At 31.6% G+C, this 18444-nt stretch overlaps 1 protein-coding gene across 32 annotated transcripts in view; it reads left to right on the top strand.

Moving 5' to 3' along the window:
• LOC145265633 (calcium/calmodulin-dependent protein kinase type II delta chain-like) overlaps positions 1–18444 on the top strand; it is a 705488-nt gene that overhangs the window by 318602 nt on the left and 368442 nt on the right. For 26 of the 32 annotated variants that reach the window (XM_080121704.1, XM_080121699.1, XM_080121701.1 and 23 more), the window contains exon 6: positions 10930–11002. The exons of the other annotated variants lie outside the window; for them this stretch is intronic. In XM_080121704.1, the coding sequence (XP_079977830.1) occupies positions 10930–11002 (73 nt within the window). The remainder of the gene's footprint in view (positions 1–10929; positions 11003–18444) is intronic. 32 annotated transcript variants of the gene reach the window in all.

Here is an 18444-nt window from a genome sequence, read left to right as displayed (position 1 = left end):
AATATTATATTATCATTTTCTTCATCTCTCTTGAATACGAGCCTTTCTTTTTTCTTTTCTTTCTTTTTTCCTTTTTCTTTTTTCTTTTCTTTCTTTTTTCCTTTTTCTTTTTTCTTTTCTTTCTTTTTTCCTTTTTCTTTTTTATTTTCTTTCTTTTTTCCTTTTTCTTTTTTATTTTCTTTCTTTTTTCCTTTTTCTTTTTTATTTCCTTTCTTTTTTCCTTTTTACTCTTTTTCACCTGAAACAAGGCATATTACTACTTGGAATGTAAGGACTACTATTTATGATCATGTCTAACAGGACTGTGTAGTGTTGAGCAGTGAGATGTCTGTTCACATTACATTTAAACTTTTGCAGGTTAGTACAGTCAAGTAAGATGGAAACAGGAAAGGAATTCCAAACTCTAGCAGTCCAAGAGAAGAAACTATTAGAGTAGAAGGCTTTCCAGCATCTAGGGACCTCAACAATGAAGAGATAAGATTTTGCTACTTGTAAAGTTAGTTGGGAGTATGTATGTTGAGAGGGCACAATTGCTATGAGTTCATCAAAGCACATTCAACTAAAGTAACTGTAAAACAGGTACTAGGATGCAGCATTGAGGTGATTATACAGCAGTTGGAGCTTGCCCGACAGTAGAGAACATATTAGATTTACAACTTCTTTTTTTTTTTTTACCTTGCCTAAAAGAGAGAAACAAGTGGTAGATGTATCAGCCTAGATGTGGCAACAATACCCCATGCTTGGGCGAATCGTTTGTAAAGATACAGGATGCTCTCTGGTGTGAATAATTTTATAACATGATAGAGGGAGCCCACTTTGTTTGCAGCAACCGTGGCAATCTCCTCAATATATTTGTTCTAATTCATGTTGCCTGTGAATGTTAGGCTGAGGAGTTTAAAAATTGGACCTTCAAGTAGGGTGTTATTTGTCATGAAAATCATTGGTTGAGAAGACTTCTTAGAAGTTTTAAAGGAAAGAAGCTTAGTCTTAGTAGCATTAAATGTTACCATTCATTTATGAAACCATTCCACTACGAACTGAAGGTTGTTTTCTAAGGATTCTGCCATTGCCTTGGATATATATACATCCGTTTTTTCTTTATGCCTAGCGCATTGTATCATCAGCAAATATACCTATCTTCGACATAATTTTATCAGGGAGGTCGTTTATGAATATCAGAAATAATAAAAGTTCAAAGATCAACTCCTGAGGCATACTCACATTAATATCATGCTGTTTGGATATACGCCCATGAAGGATAACCTGGATTCTCCTCTTGTCTAAGAAGGATCTAATTATATTCAACATCCATCCAGTAATATTGTATAATTTATTTATTTATTTTTTACATAGGCATCACCACTTATCAAAGCCTTGAGGCCACTCGAGGATAAGGGTCAAAGAGTGTACAGTAGAAATTGGACAATATAGTAATCGTTAGTAATGGAAATTTAGTACATTTGTTAACTTATATGGAACGGCTCATCAAAAACTTGTTTACGTTGAACTTAAAGACAACCATATTGTAATCAGCTGGAAAGCAGGAAATCAGAAGACAATTCCATAGGCATGCAGTTCTAATAAAGAAGCTTTGCTCATGGAATCTACATTTAGGTTTAGGTACAGATAAAGCGTGGGGGAAATTATTGATAGTGATTTCTGCTAGACAGGTGTTTCTTGTGAAAGTTTGGCGAGGGGGGGGCATATTTTCTATAGGCATCCTTCATAGTATAATTTTTTTTCTATAAGCAACCTTGTCAAAGACTTTGGATATATCAAGGGTTGCCGCCTTAGCCTGTGTATGGTATATACATTTAGAGATTACTGTTACGGTATCTGCAGTAGAATCATTCTAGACTGAGTTAATTTTTATTTTTTTTCTCCAGCCTAATGCAAGTCATTTTCAAGCACAGTAGCAAAGTTGTTATTCAAAAATGGGGGGGGGGAAGGGTGTCTGTCTTTATTGCATATCAATGTTCACTTTACAGCACATCAGCCGTTTTGAGGAGTTTATAAAAACGAAGCAGAACATGCCTTTTATATCTTTTTTGCATCTCTTGCCATGTCCTCGGGTGGCTTGTGTCCTGACGTTGGCTCACCTGGAACAAAATCTCTCATGCATGACAACAGACACAAGTCTCAATTCTTTGGACAATTGGAACTTTATTTAGCTTCATGGTTGAAGTCGCGTTCCTCTTCTCTGCTCATCCTTAAAAGAAGACGGGAAATTTTGCTAACAGTTTATCTGTCATCCATCCCCAACTCTTATCACTCCCACGAGAAGTCTTTCATCTCGGAATCACAAAAGACTCTAGACTGTCAAACTTGAACAATGGACTCTAAGCTGTGGATTCTCTTGAAAAATACCTGTTTCCCTATTTATTTTAAGGCGTGTGCGTGGGGCGATGGCTCTTGTAAACTGGCTTGCACACAAAATGCACTAATCTGCCTCGTAACCCTTTGCTAGCATGCAGGTGCCGCATTGTCAAGGGAAGTCAATGGGTTTGAAGCCTGTCAGCCTTGGCCCTTCGACCTCTGTGCACTCAACTTGACACAAACAAGTTACGTTCAACTCAGTATCACGTTAACCACATTATTGACACACAACATAAATAGTGATGAGACGTTTATTAAATTCATGCGATCTGCACAGATGCAGTTTTTTAGCCTTCTTCATTGACAAGTCACGACGGCAGATGTTACAATAAACCATATCAGAAACTGAATGCAACTAGATTCCGAAATTTAACCAATATTCTTCAACTGACATGGGTTATGGGAAGTGATTGAATAGGATTAGCATCTTCTCTTTTAAATGGACAAAGTCGTTGATTTGGGATGCTAATTTACATCATAAAAAGCAAAAGCATAGAAAAAAAAACTTGTTTGACAAGAAACGCCTGAAGAAGGTCAGAGGTTACATTGACTAAAACATTGTGAGAATAAAATTCAAAATGCGAACTAATTAATCCAAATAATAGCAAAAACAATATTTTACTTTATTTGATCCATAACAAAATTCCATAGAAATTTTTTTTTGTTCCTAATCCTTTTAAGAAAGTAATATTCTTTTCACATTAAGAACTGACCTTGTGTTTAACTTTACCCTTATGTGAGTTGAAGGAGGGGGAGTAAAAATAAATGGGTCAATTCTTTTCTATCTTGCTTTCATTCTCCTACTTCAGTTTCTTTCCATAGAACTGTCTGTTTGTGGAACACAATACCATGAGACTGATTCCCAGCTGACTATAACATGGTCGTTTTCAAGTCTAATGTAAATAAGTTTTTGTTGAGCCATCCTCTTAAATAATTAAACCCTACCACAGTTCCACCATTACTGATCATCACAGTGTTATCTCACTGTATACCTAATACTCATTAATCCTTACCCTAAAGTGGCCTCTGGGCTTTGATAAGCTTTGATTCCCAAATACAACTTCTTTTTTTTTTTTTTAATTCTGTGTGTGTGATTATACTAGTAGACATTTGTTAAAAAAAAAAAAAAAGCTCCAGTGAAGTTTTTAAAAAAAATTTGTTCATAATAATTTGGGGAGAGCAAGATTCTTTTCACATTAAGAACTGATCTTGTGTCTAACTTTCTCACCCCAATCCACCCCACCCCGCGTGAATTGAGAAGGGGTGAGCTAATAAATGGGGACAATTTCCTTGTATCTTCTTACTTTCATTCTCCTTTCTACTTCATTTCTCTCTGTGCGACTATACTAGCAAATATTCCTAATCTGTCAACATGCGTTACTATCCCGCTCGAAGTGTGCCAATCCATATCCAGTCATCTCTCTCTCTCTCTCACACACACACACACACACACCCTCTCCATAAAAATCAATAAGACTCTGATCAGCCACAATTGATTATTAGTTTCCCTCAGCGCTTCTACAACGTTGCATCATCATCATTGTAGTGATTTTTTCCTTGAAGAAAATGTTTTCAAACCTGCAGTTGAATTGCATAACCTGCTGTGGAAAAAACATTTCGTTTAGAAATCAAAAAAATTTTTTTTTCCATGCAGAAAAAAACAAAAAAATTTAATCAATTATCTCCCTTTAAAAATCTTCTTTTTTTTTTTTTGTTAAAAAAAAATCCAAAGTTGTGTAAAATGAATTTCTTAAATAGAACATTTTTGCACAACGTTTGTTTCTTTAAGATATTTTTTAATGAAAATCACTCCAGACGAAGCATGAAGCTACTATATGTAATGAGCTTAAAAAAAAAACAACCTATTTCAAGGTTAAAAACTAGCCAACGAAATGTTACATTCCAAGCTAAAAAACAGCCATTCACCCTTTGTTAGAAACCTAGCTCATGGAATATGAAAACTTCACACAAAATAAGAGAAGCGAATTATGACATTAAAATTCAGATATAATGCTACTAAACCTTATGTTTAGAATCCTTATTTTGATTAAAATTCATTACATAATTTTGATTCTACAAAATGTCTCAAATTTAAGGTTCCAGCTGTAAAAATTGAATAGTTATTTTCCCTGAAGGAGAAAAGGTTTTAAGGAACTTATAATAATATTGTAGCGTTTGATACTTTACATTTGTAAAGAAACTCTTTATATTATACAGTTATATTTAAGAAACTCTTTTGTAATGGTGTATAAAAGGAGACAGGAGCTTTTAAACACACCGGAAGTTGGCACAAGCGTGTCTCAATTTAGGTATGGAAGCACAGAATCGATACGATTTTCAATTACATTTTATGTTTTTTTTTTTTTAACTTAATTAAATATAGTTATTTAAAAATATGTTATAAAAAAAATAAATGAAACAGCTGAGAAAGTTTGTATTTTTATATATTTTTATAAATTTTATAAATTTTTTTGTTAATATATTTTTTTCAAACATTAAGATTTTGTTTTTTGTTTTTTTTGGGTTTTTTTTTTAAATATAGTTAGATTTTTACTTAAACCTGCGTAAGCTATTACGACCTATTTTTATCAATTATTATTTTTTTCATTTTTTAATCACATATCTTTTTATCAATCTTTAAAAAAAATTTTTATCGCATATCTTTTCATTCAAATAACTGCTTTTTTTAAGTTAATGTTATATATTTTGTCAAACTATTTAAATATTTTTAAAATATATTTATATACAGAAATATGAAAAAAGTATAAATGTGTCACAGTTTTAGCAGTTTCAAAAAGGTGAATGTGCAACAGAAAATAGTTTAACAGTTTAAAAATGTGAATATTTCACATATGTTAAAAACACTAAATTCAAACAAAAGTATGAATAGATTACGCAGTTTTAAATAATAAAACTATATTTGAAAAAAAAAACAAAAAAAACGAAACCTAAATATGTTTGAAAAATATATTAACAAAAAATTTATAAAAATACATAAACTTTTTTATCAATTGTTTTTTTTTTAATTTTTTTTAATCGCATATCTTTTATTTGATTAAAGAATAAAAAAATAATTAATAAAAAAAGTTTACATATTTTTATATATTTTTATTATAAGGAGGGTGAAAAAAAATTAACATAAAATATAATTGAAAATTGTATCGATTCTGTGCTTCCATACCTAAATTGAGACACGTATGCCAACTTCTGGTGTGTTTGAAAGTTCCTGTCTCCTTTTATGCACCATTACCAACTCTTCATATTATACAGTTATATTTAAGAAACTTTATTATACAAATTTTTTTTTTTAAATTTAGGACTGCTTTATTGACTATTTTTTTTCCAGAAACTTTTTAATATTCTAAAATCTTTTTAAAAAGTATTAGAAACTCTTACAATTTTTGTTGAGAACACATTTCCTTCAATCTCTAAACTTTTTATAATTATAAGTTTAACTTTTTTTTTCTTTCAGTCCAACGATCATTTGAAACAAATTCTTATTTTCCTTTGATTATTGTTCGAAAATGTCTTAAAAGCCATTTCTGTTTTGTCCAAAATATGAATGAAATGAAAATTCAAAACGTTGATTAGCATTTGGAAGACTTTTAGGTTTTTTGTTAGGTTTTCATACGCATATCTTTGATATGTTTATAAATATATTAATGCATTGATACTATGCAGAAATGGATGAGGCATCCTCTGCATGAAAGAATCTAAATAAAATTTGTATAATGAAAACTATATTCATGCGTAAGTTATTCTTTACCTCCATCTTTGTATACATATGCCATCTTGGATATTACCAGTAATATTTTCAATAAGAATTAATTACATCCTTTTATACTGTATCTTTTTGTAACGTGGCTGTTACACTTTAACCCTATCATTACATTTCAACCACTCAGACCCACACATTGTCTGGTACCATCGCAAAGGAACAAACAAAAAAAAGGAAAGAAATAAGACTCAGCATTTTTTAAAAGGCAAATGAAAAGCATTTCATGGTTCTTCCAACAATAACACATTTCATTATCTTTCAAAAGTCTTTTCGCACATGTTTTACAATGCTCTGTCATGTAACATGCGCTTTTTAAAAGCCTCTTTCCTCACCACCTGACGCCAACCTTAGCCAGTGCTTTCTTGCCTTCAACTTCACACATCCATCTTCCCCGGTGCACAACTTGCTTCTCCTCTCTATCACGTGCTGTCCTTTTTTCTTTTTTTTTTTTTACTCCTTCCAATGACGTCAGCACGTACACACTTGCTTAATCTGCATATGCACTAAGATGGCAGCTGCTGCTAATATTTTTGCTAGTCAGTTATGCTACAGTGGCTGCTGATTTTCTCACGCGCGCCATATGTGCTATGCTAAATTTTAAATAACAACACTTGATTTTCCAGAATATTCATCAGACAGCTTACTAATCATTGCAACTTATTTAAAAACTAGTTATGACAATCTGAATCAGGAATCAAAAATAATCCAAACTTTTGAGGACATTAAAATCAGAAAAATTGTGCTCATTTTTCGATGCCCAAAACGATTCTTTTTATTGTTTTTATTTGTTTACTTTTGCTTAAAACTTCATTATCCATAGCTCATATTAATGATGAAATGATAAATAGTTATTAATTTTAAACTGGCAGGAAAACTGAAATCTATACATCATCTCCAAGTGTATTTTTACGGTTGCAAAAAATATATGCACATGGGATTTTATGGTAATCACCCCATACCCAATCAAACAAAAGAGCAAAACAATTCTATACTTACAAATTTCAAAAGAATAAGAATCAGTAATTGTATCAGATTCGAGAATTTGGGACAAAATTGGTAATTGTATTAGAACTGGGTGAAAATATTGGAATCATCCCATCCCTAATTAAAACCCATGAGTTGCCCAGTGTTGGCCCTTTTGGCTAAGATCAAATGGGACTACGGTGGTTATTGCTAAATTATTTAGAATAGGTTCAATGAGGGAGGTGGGTGGGGGTCTTATCTTTATTTTATCTTATTTTTTTTGTCTTGCTCTCTATTTCCACTGAAGTTTTACATAATACTAGGTACAGGCAAAATGAATGCCGATGCTCAAAATGTATAAACATTTTGACCCCTCCCTTAAAAAATCACCCAAAATCAGGAAATTAACTAATTTTAATGAAATTTTCAGTATTTATCAAATAATAATCGTGGAATATAATGAACTAATTATTTTTATTTAAATCTTAGTGGAAATGTATTGTTTAAACAAAAAATACCTTTACTAAAGTTATAGTTTTCAGTAGTAAATAAAAAACACAAGAATTTATTTTTGCTTTTTTTATATAAATAAAGCATCATAATTTGTAACAATAAAAATAAAATAATTTTTATAGGAACATTACGAAAAAGCCTCTAAATCCGTATTAATGAATTCTATATAACTCGAAGAAAAATTAATTTCTCGAACTATCGATATTACCATTGAATTAAGCATTGTTTATTTAATATTTTCAGACAAAAAAAGTATAATTGCAAAAAATATTTTTACTTTTTTTTTTTTTTTTTTGAATTACAGGTTTCACATAATTTTTATATGCAAAATTTAAATAATTTCCTTGCTCGCAAGAATGTGAAACTTTCGGCGTAACATATTTTTTATATAATATTGAACAATAATTAAGAAAAAAAATTAATTTAAAAATAGGAACATAGAAAAATAATTAAATTAAAAAATGCAAAAATTAATACAAACGTTCAAAAAAGGAATGTACGGATACACAACTGGGGGGGGGGGAAGAACTTCCTCCCTTTTAATTACATGACGTCATTTTCACAGTTTTTCGACTGCCTGAAATTTTGGGCCTTCATAATTTTCGTGTTTACAAAATTTTAGTTTATTGCGTTTTGCGAACGCCAGACTCACTCGGTTTTGGGCTAATTTATGTTTTGTACAAACAAGGTGTTTTTTTTTATTTAATTCAATATCTTAGGACTTTACTAACTTTGAAATAGACCCAGAAAACTAATATTCATCTTTTAAAGGATTTTTTACAATTACTTTATTTAACTTCAAAATTTAGCTGAATTTGGTAGCTCGCCATGAAAACATTTTCACAACCTTTTTTTTTCACGTGTACAAATATTTTTTTCCTTTTGGAAATTAAGTTTAGTCCTTTATCTTTCAAATACAATCAAAAAGTAGTCGGAAACCTACAAAAAAATTATGATAAATCGGCTTTCAAAACTAGGTCCCCTATTTTTGTCCGTCCCTAACATATACTTATGAATAACATTTTTTAACACCTCAAGTATATGCGGTATTGCGGTGACAGCAATGATTCTAGCCAAACATTGAATAGACAAAGGATGACCAACGACCTTCCCACCTTTTCTTCACTGTTTTGATAATTCTGTGTCTAATTTGTTAAAATTTATATTTTATATATTTCATAAATAAATTTTAAAGTGTATTATCTGTTCTGATACTACACTTTATTTTCTGTCCTCGGTCAATGGATGAGAAATCTTTCCAGATCGAGTCGATTTTTATTTTTGTTCCAATTCAGAATGCCCCAGTTTTTGGTGCTGTATTTTCTCCATTCTTTCCTCGTGAAAACGCAAGTAAATAGACCGTTTGTCATAATTACAATGCATCATAGAAAACAGTAATATTTTATAGATTTTTCCTTCACAAACGCGTCATATTGCCTCTTACAAATATGAGGCTACTGTGATGAGAGCCAGATTTATAAGGGTGCAACCTGGGTTGAGAGCTGGCACAAGATCATTCATATGCGCAGAAGCTTTATTTATTACTTAATAATTAATTTGTGTCTTTTTGTAACTGAAATTCGATACTTTAAGGAAACATCTTAAAATTTATATAAATTTTAATTTATATTGACATGATCTCTTGTATATATTTTCTCCACATATGGATTGAGATTCTAGTAGAGAAAATACTGATTTCCACATAAAAATAAAGCATTACAAAGCATTACTCTTCATATAGAATAGTCCTCTTAGTAACAAATAGCACGAATGTAAACAAAAACACATACTCGCTATAATTTCTCAGTGTTGAAGCAAAGAGGTAAAACTGCTGATCAATCACTGTTGAATTTTTTTAGTCTGATGCACCCCCCCCCCAGAACACTCAGATACTTACTACCACCTCCTCCCTACATGCATCCTCACATAATAATGTTAGTAGTAGTGGTCATACATAATTAAAATGGAAATAAACGAATAGTTATATAGTTTATTCAATAAAATTCTACCCTGTCAATCAAATGGGAAGGGTAATAACTATAAATCAAGTGGGTTAAATCAAGTAATCACACCATTGCTAATACAATAATCAATAAAATAAAAATCAGAATAATAATCACCGACTGATCATTGGGCAGATTGTTGTTAACGATCAGCAACAAGTTGAGAAACACCTAGTAATGTTGCAAGAAACTCTTTCACTCCCATCCCCACCGCAACAATCTCATGGACCTCCTATGCAATAAATTTAGCCACTGCCCACCTGAAGCCTCGTAACGCACTCTCCCTAGTGGCCGGTTCAGACTCCATTGGGAAACTGCTCTAAACACTTTCTCACATCTGAAGCTATTTTCTATCTCTACGAATCTACTATCAGACCATGTATGGGGGTTGATTGTTGTCATATTTGAGCTGGTAAATTTCTGTCCCATTTGAAGGTTCTTGATAAAGTACAGAAATGCATCTGTCATTTGATTGCCTCCATCGTTTCTTCTTTGCAACATTCTGTCTTTTCTATAAATATTATTATGACATGTGTTCTTCATAATTGGCTGATCTGCTTCTTTTGTTACAGCTCGTTTGACTAGCTGGTCTAGTGGTCTTCATCAATTTACTGTTTTGATATCTCATTGTAATACAGCTTCCTATTCCAGAAGCTTCTGTCTAAAAACTGCAGACTTCTGAGACGCTCTCACTTCTTACTGTTTCTCTCCTGCTTATAATCTTAGTCTTTTCAAGACAAAAGTCAATAGCCAATTCCTGTCTTTTCAGTAACCATCTTTCATTTTCGTTAACTCTTTACATCAAGTGGTTTCATACTTTGTCTGGAGCAATTTCCATTAAAAAAAAATGTGGGGAAATGCTCTGAATTATTCCCTTTGTTGCTATCTTGTGATTACGAACTAAAAATCAGCTGTAAATCTGGCAAGTGCACGTTAAGATGGCAAGCAGACAAACAAGACAACATTCATTTCTCTCTCTCTCTCTCTCTCTCTCTCTCTCTCTCTCTGTGTGTATTCTTACTTATCCGTCTATCTACCTCCTCCTCCTCTTCCTTGCCTTTTATCCCTCCCTCTCCCGTCTCCATGTCCATCTCCCCACCACCATTACCATCAACAGAACAAAAAAAGAAAACGTCTTTGGAGCAGAACTGCAGCGGAGTTTGGTGCTAGTGATGCATGGGGTAGTCAGACAGACAGTTGTTGCTACGGTAACATGAAAGCTGCCATGCTTCTTCATCTTTTTTTTTTCTTTGTGTGTGCGTCTTCAAGCGGACCCATTGTTCTTTCACTTTTCAGTCACTGCATGCAGCAAATTTTAGAGAGTGTTAATTATTGCCATCACCATGGTATTGTGCACAGAGACCTGAAGGTGAGTAACCCCAACCCACCCGTCTTCTTTTAACTTTTGAATAAGTCTCTTTCAATTATCAACCTAACGAGCTGCTGTCTCTTCTTCAATAACTCATTTCATTAATATCACGCGCTGATAGACAAAACCACAGACATTTCTCTCCCTTTTTTTGCCTATTTTTTGGATTAGTGTTGTTGGAATTAACAATTATGTTTTGTTATGAATTTTTTTTTTATAAAAATAAAAATATAGTTCATAATTATAGTTTTATACTTGGACTTAAGTCAGAAGTGGATAACTTCACAATTATTCACACTTACACACATATATTGTATAAAATAAAATTTATACAAATATTTTGGTTACACAATTGAAGACATGTTTCAGTTCAAGCTGGAAATCATTTGAGCTTCTTCCGGCAAAGTTCTTAGTATGAAGACAGAGACAATATATATATTGCAGTTTCTTTGCACAAGAAATATTAGTGCATGGAAGTTAAGCTGTGATCAAAGTACATCAGTCATTTTCCTATAGAAATGCATTGAGACTGATTCACCATAGATGTGCGTTGGGAATGAATAATTATGAAAATGGCACATAAGCGGTTCTCTGTAAAAATGGCACATTATTGGCCTGCTGTAGGAATGGCACATGATTGGCATATTATAGAAATGCCACATGATTGGATTGCTATATAACTAATTTATGATTGGATTTCTATAGAAATGCCACGTGATTGGCGTGCTATAGAAATGCACTAAAAAATATTTACCAAATATGAAGCAACTGTTTTCTATCTAGAAACCTTCTTGCAGGCCATGAAAAAATATTTGTAAAGGCTTTACTATGGAAAGTTATCAAGAATGTTCTGTTTTAGTTTTTGCTTATGTATAATCCAAGTTTTCTTTAGCTCTTTGAGTGACAAATTTCTTACCATTATGCTGCATCCAATGCCATATATTATTTATAAAACCAGTTCTTTTTTTCAACGGCCAAATCACATGACAAGTACATTCTCATATGCTACCTTGATAAATTTGATCCGTAGTATTTTAGCAAGTTGCTCACAAATTAAACATTGTCAATATTGGTATAGAATAGGATATATATATATATATATGTATATATATATATATATGTGTTTTTTAAAATTTGAAAAATATTTTTATACTATTTGTATTCACCCACAAATGCGAATCTTACAGATTTATGTGATTTATTCTTTACTTGAAGACCTGTAAAGAGATTAGTACTCTTTGTTCGGAACAAATTTACATAATGTTTTGATAATAGTTCTATGCTCTTATCCAAAATCCAATATTATTTTGTCTGCGTACATGTTTGATATTATCAGTTTTGAAAATAATAGATATCTTTTTTCTTTCAGGTTTGTTTTAAAGAATCTCTTTAAATCTGATTTGATTTTAAAAATTACTGTATTTTACTAGCATATAAGACACATATGAATTTAATCATTATCGTCATTATTATATGCAATCCACAGTGACCATTTCATAAAAGCCACAAATCCATGCTCATCCTTAACTTTGTTATATTGTTTGTGTCATCTTGATAATTACTGGGGCTGATATTGTTGTATTCCCAGGGAGAGGTATACACATTCTGTACATATATACTTCTGTATATAACAAGTGTCTTATTGAATGTGCGTCTGTTTTTCTTACATGTATTTACATGTGATCGCCTAGTTTTCAAAATGTCACAAACAACTTATCTAGTGTATGTTCACATATAACGACAAATAAGGGACAGAATAAACATGTATGTCTCTTGCCAGACAAAGGGTAGACATACCTTCAACAAAAGGCACAGATATCATTCTACAGCAGGGTTACAACATATGGCCAATTAGGGAACAATTGGCCCGTCTTTGATCTTGTTGGCCAGAAAGCTGCAACAAAATTTCTATTACATACAACAGACGTCAGGTTTATTTCTGGCAACTTTTATTCCAGAATGTTGTTCCCATTTTGGAATGGTTCAACACCTTTTTTTTTTTTTAATTTTTTTTTATACTCCAAACAAGACAGGGTGTCACTTGTACGTAAGGAGCTACTATTTGGGACCAGATACTATGTAGGGTATTGAACAGCGAGATCTGGGAGGGAATTGCAAAGTCTAGTAGTTCGAGGAAAGAAACTATTTGAGTAGAAGTCTTTATGGCATCTTGGCATCTCTACACTGTAGGGGTGGGATTTTGCTGGTTGTCAGGTTAGTTGAGGGTATTTACATTGATAGGTTACAAGTGCTTGGAGTTCTTCCGAGCATTTTCCATTAAAATACTTGTAAAATAGGCACAGAGATGCAACATTTCATTGATGAGGCAGGAGTTTTGTTGATAGTGCAGGACCTATTAGGTTGGTGATTCTCTTGTGAACTCTATCTAGGAGTGAGAGACTAGTAGCAGATGCACCAGACTAGATGTGGCAACAAAACTCCATGCATGGGTGAATGATAGCCATGTAGAGGTACAGGATACTCTCAGGCATGAGCAACTTTCTAGAACAGTAGAGAAAGCCCATCTTCTTCACAGCCTTAGTAATGCTCTTGATGTATTTGTTCCAATTCATGTTCCTTGTGAACATTTAGCTGAGAAGTTTGAACAAAGAGCTTTCAGATAGTGTATTATTAGCCATGACTATCAATGGTTGGGAAGGTTTCTAGTAATTATTAAAGGAAAGAAGCTTAGTCTTTGCAGCATTGAATGTTACCATCCGGCTATGCCCCCATTCTACTGGAGGTCTTCATCTAAAGTTTCAGACATTTTCTTAGGTATGTGTTCATTCGTTTTTCCCTCGTGTCTTTTATAGAGTGTGGTGACCTCAGCAAATATATGCATTTCAGAGACAATTATATCAGGAAGATCATTTATAAATATGAGGAACAATAAAGGTCCAAGGATCGACCCCTGAGGTCGTACACCCGCATTTAACTCATGTTGTTTTGACATACAACCATCGATGCCAGTCTGAATTTTTCTTGAATCTAAGAAAGATTTAATTATGTTAAGTATTCATCCACATGATTTAATTTTCATTAGAAGATCGTGATGCAATACCTTTACAAAGGCTTTAAATATATCTGCCCTAGCTTCCCCTACCATATCCAGTGCATGGTATATACGTTCAGAGATTACAGTCATGCTATCTGGAGTAGAGTGGGTTTGCCTAAATCCATACTGTCAGTCAGAAAGAAGTTTAGTATCTATGAAGTGGTCGACTAGTGCTTGATTAACTAAAGACTTAAAGATTTTAGTGAAGAGAGGGGAGAGGCTAATGGGATAATAATATAGTGGGTCAGTTCTTTTACCAAAATTTTTGTAAACTGATACCACAGAAGTAATTTTCCAGCAGTCAGAAGAGCAAGATTCACTAAGGCATTTGTTGAAGAATTTGGAGAGACCTGGGGGAATCTCAGCGGAGCATTTTTATTTTTTTTTAATATTATAGCTGGAATGAGATCAAGCTCACAAGCCTTTGAGGTGTCTAGTTTTTTTTTATGATATCACAAACTTGAGAAGGGATGATTTTTAGATCATCAAGTGTAGTTTCTGTCCACAAAGGAAAATCTAGGAGGTAGTGGTTTGCTAGGTCCAAAGAAGTGGAGTTAGAGACAAACCGTTGGGCAAACAGGTTAGCCTTTTCAGTTGCCGTGTAAACAACCTCAAGATTATTGAATAATGAGGGAATTGTTGACTGTCTATTAATCACTAGACTATTATATATAAAAAAAACAAAAAACAACACCAGAATACATGTCCAGTTAGTTGACCATTAAACACAGCTGAGAAAATTTTAAATAAGATATTTAGAAATTATTTGTATTTTAATAAATTACAAAATTTGGGGAATAAAATTGAATAATTAAAATATTTTTTTAATGTCAAAAAAAAAAAAAAGTATATTCTCAAATCACCGAAGTATCAACATAATTAAGACTGTTTTTTTCTGGCCATATAGTCTGTTATATAAATAACATTGTTTGAAACTAATTATTTCACCATATAATAAATATAAAATTAAATTAAACTGAAGTTTCTAACAGTTTATCACTATTGGAGTGTTAATGCAAAAAATTGGACTTAAATTTTTTTTTTTTTTTTTTAACTTTTCTTTCATAGTCTTGTTATTGTATAATGCATTAGATGTGAAGTATGTGGTGTGTAATTGAAAACAGAGGGAGATTGTTCATGTCAGATCACAGGTGAGGTTACTTCCCTTGAATTATTCTACAGGAAGTAGACTATTTAAGGCAGACATGTTGACTGTTGAAGTTGAAGGTGTACCACTTGATATCTATGAAAAATTTAGAATACATATTTCTAAGAATAAGTTGTATCAGTTTCATTTTTCTACATATTATTTTTTTTTTCTACATAATAAACATTATAAGGATGGTTTTTTTTTTCTTAAATTAAGTTGAATTTCATATTTTTGACATTTTATATTCAACAACTGCCAAAATTAGATCGGTATCATCTAGGTCATTGTTGAGGTGGCTTGTTTTCTGTTTGATTGAAGTGTGGTCCTGTTCAGTTCCAGGAGGCCCATCATTCTCATCGTTAGCAAAGAAGTTTATTGTTTATGCCTGAGGCACTCCTACTGAAGAATGTCGAGGTGATTTTTAGATCATCAAGTGTAGTTTCTGTCCACAAAGGAAAATCTAGGAAGGAGTGGTTTGCTAGATTCAAAGAAGTGGAGTTAGAGGCAAACCGTTGGGCAAACAGGTTAGCCTTTCCAGTTGCCGTGTAAACAACCTCAAGATTATTGAATAGTAGGGGAATTGTTGACTGTCTATTAATCAATAGACTATTATTAAAAAAAAAACAAAAACAACATCAGAATACATGTCTAGTTAGTTGACCATAAACACAGCTGAGAAAACTTTAAGATATTTAGAAATTATTTGTATTTTAATAAATTACAAAATTTGGGGAATAAAATTGAATAATTAAAATATTTTTTTAATCTGTCAAAAAAAAAAACAGAACTTTTTTTTTTCTTGAATTAAGTTGAATTTCATATTTTTGGCATTTTATATTTGACAACTGCCAAAATTAGACCGTTATCATCTAGGTCATTGTTGAAGTGGCTTGTTTTCTGTTTGATTGAAGTGTGGTCCTGTTCAGTTCCAGGAGGCCCATCATTCTCATCGTTAGAGAAGTTTATTGCTTATTGCCTGGGGCACTCCTACTGAAGAATGTCGATAGGACTACTCAGGCATTCTTTGCTCCCTGGAGTGTTCTACAGTATAGTATGGGTAACATTAAAATCTGCTGTTTTGTATACTTCAAAGTAACTCATACACACACTGTACTACACTTTCTTCACCCTCAACTGTCAACATGTCTGCCTTAAATAGTTTCCACTTTTCTATATAATAATTCAAGGTAAGTTACTCTTCCTCTTATCAATTAAGCAGCACATTCCTTACATTGGATGAACTTCCAACATTGTGAAATGGTTCATTACATGATAGCGAAGTATCTACCTCGTAAGGGAAACTGATGTAGATTATGAAAATTAAACATTTAATCTCGTTTTTTTTCTTTTCTTCTTTTTCATTCTTTCATTTTTTTATTTTTTTCTGTATGCTTGTATTTTGTCTATGATCATTGTTATACATTCATTGATTCATTTTTTTGCTACATATGCAGAATAAAGGCTATTCTATTGACAAAAATTTTGCAATAGTTTACATAAACTGCCTAGAATTTAAAAACGCTGAGCCAAGGAAATTGCAGCAGCCAAGATCATTTAAGCAAATATTTGCAATCATTTTTTATATTATTAAAAAATATATATATATTGATTTGAACAAAAGAAAATCATATAAAATCAAAAAAGATTTTTTTTTACTTTCAATTATTCAAAAAACAAAAAAATATATATATATGTTCATGAAATTTACAATTTTTTTTTCTTGATTTAAATGTTAATTTTTAAGTTTCATAAAAATTGCCAAATAATTGGTTATAGTATTTTCTTCATAATAATAAAAAAAATTTTTATTGAATTATCTTCATAATAGAAACAATATATTTTTCATTGTTAAAATTGGACAGAAAAAAAATTCAAAGATTTTCATTTGGTACCTCCAGCGTTTTACGTAAACTGGCTAGAAAACTTTGATGATAGTGTGGTTCTTATTTTGCATCAGTACCGTTTTTTTTCATTTTCTTTTTTATCAAATTATTTTTCCTTTTGCTGCTTGATTACACAACCATTAGAAATGACCCTGGTTTATTCTGCTAAATTTTCATTTGGGGGAAAAATTAGTATAATATTTTTTTGGATTAATAAAATTTAAATAACAATATCAATTTATACAATTTGTTAAAACGGTTTTAAATAATTTTTTTTTCTTTATTTGGATCATTCATATGATATACATACATTATATATATATATATATATATATATATATATATATATATATATATATATATATATATATATGTCTGTCTGTCTATTATATAAACATTATTGGTTACATATGTGCATTTATGTTTCGGTGGAGTCCCTATTTAAAGAGACCCACCTCATCAGATCAAACTAGGTGGGTTTCTTTAAATAGGGACTCCACCTAAAACATGTATTCACATATGTAACCAATAATGTTTGTATAATAAACAGACTATATATCTGCTCTGTCTTCCATTGAGCACTCTTTAATAATCACACAGGTTTCATTGGATTTACATCAAGGAAACCAATCTATACAACAATTATGTATATATATATATATATATATATATATATATATATATATATATGTAAGTAAATTTTTGGTACAACAGAATGGAAGGATAAATTTTAGAGGAAACATCATTTAATCTAAATACCAAAAAACAAGAAATGGGCAGATGAAAATAAAAAATTTTTTTTTTTTTTCCTTAAGGCCTTATCGTCTGACCCTCTAAGAGGAGACGTCAGAATGATAGATTAAAAACTAAGAAAAACGAATGAGGGAAGTGGGGAATTTTGGTTGCAGTTGGAAGAACAGTGAGAGAAAAAAAAAAAAAAAAAAAAAAAAAATTAAAATTCTCACTGTTCAGGTGGTTTTAAATCAATGAATATCTCCAACTGATGTCTAAGAATATATATGTATATATGTCTGTCTGTCTATTATATAAACATTATTGGTTACATATGTGCATTTATGTTTCGGTGGAGTCCCTATTTAAAGAGACCCACCTCATCAGATCAAACTAGGTGGGTTTCTTTAAATAGGGACTCCACCTAAAACATGTATTCACATATGTAACCAATAATGTTTGTATAATAAACAGACTATATATCTGCTCTGTCTTCCATTGAGCACTCTTTAATAATCACACAGGTTTCATTGGATTTACATCAAGGAAACCAATCTATACAACAATTATGTATATATATATATATATATATATATATATATATATATATTAAGCATCCATA

This window comes from Euprymna scolopes, chromosome 40 (genome assembly GCF_053919585.1).
Source record: "Euprymna scolopes isolate OS-2025 chromosome 40, ASM5391958v1, whole genome shotgun sequence".
NCBI lineage: Eukaryota > Metazoa > Mollusca > Cephalopoda > Sepiida > Sepiolidae > Euprymna > Euprymna scolopes.
This window is presented reverse-complemented; position numbering and strand designations above follow the sequence as displayed.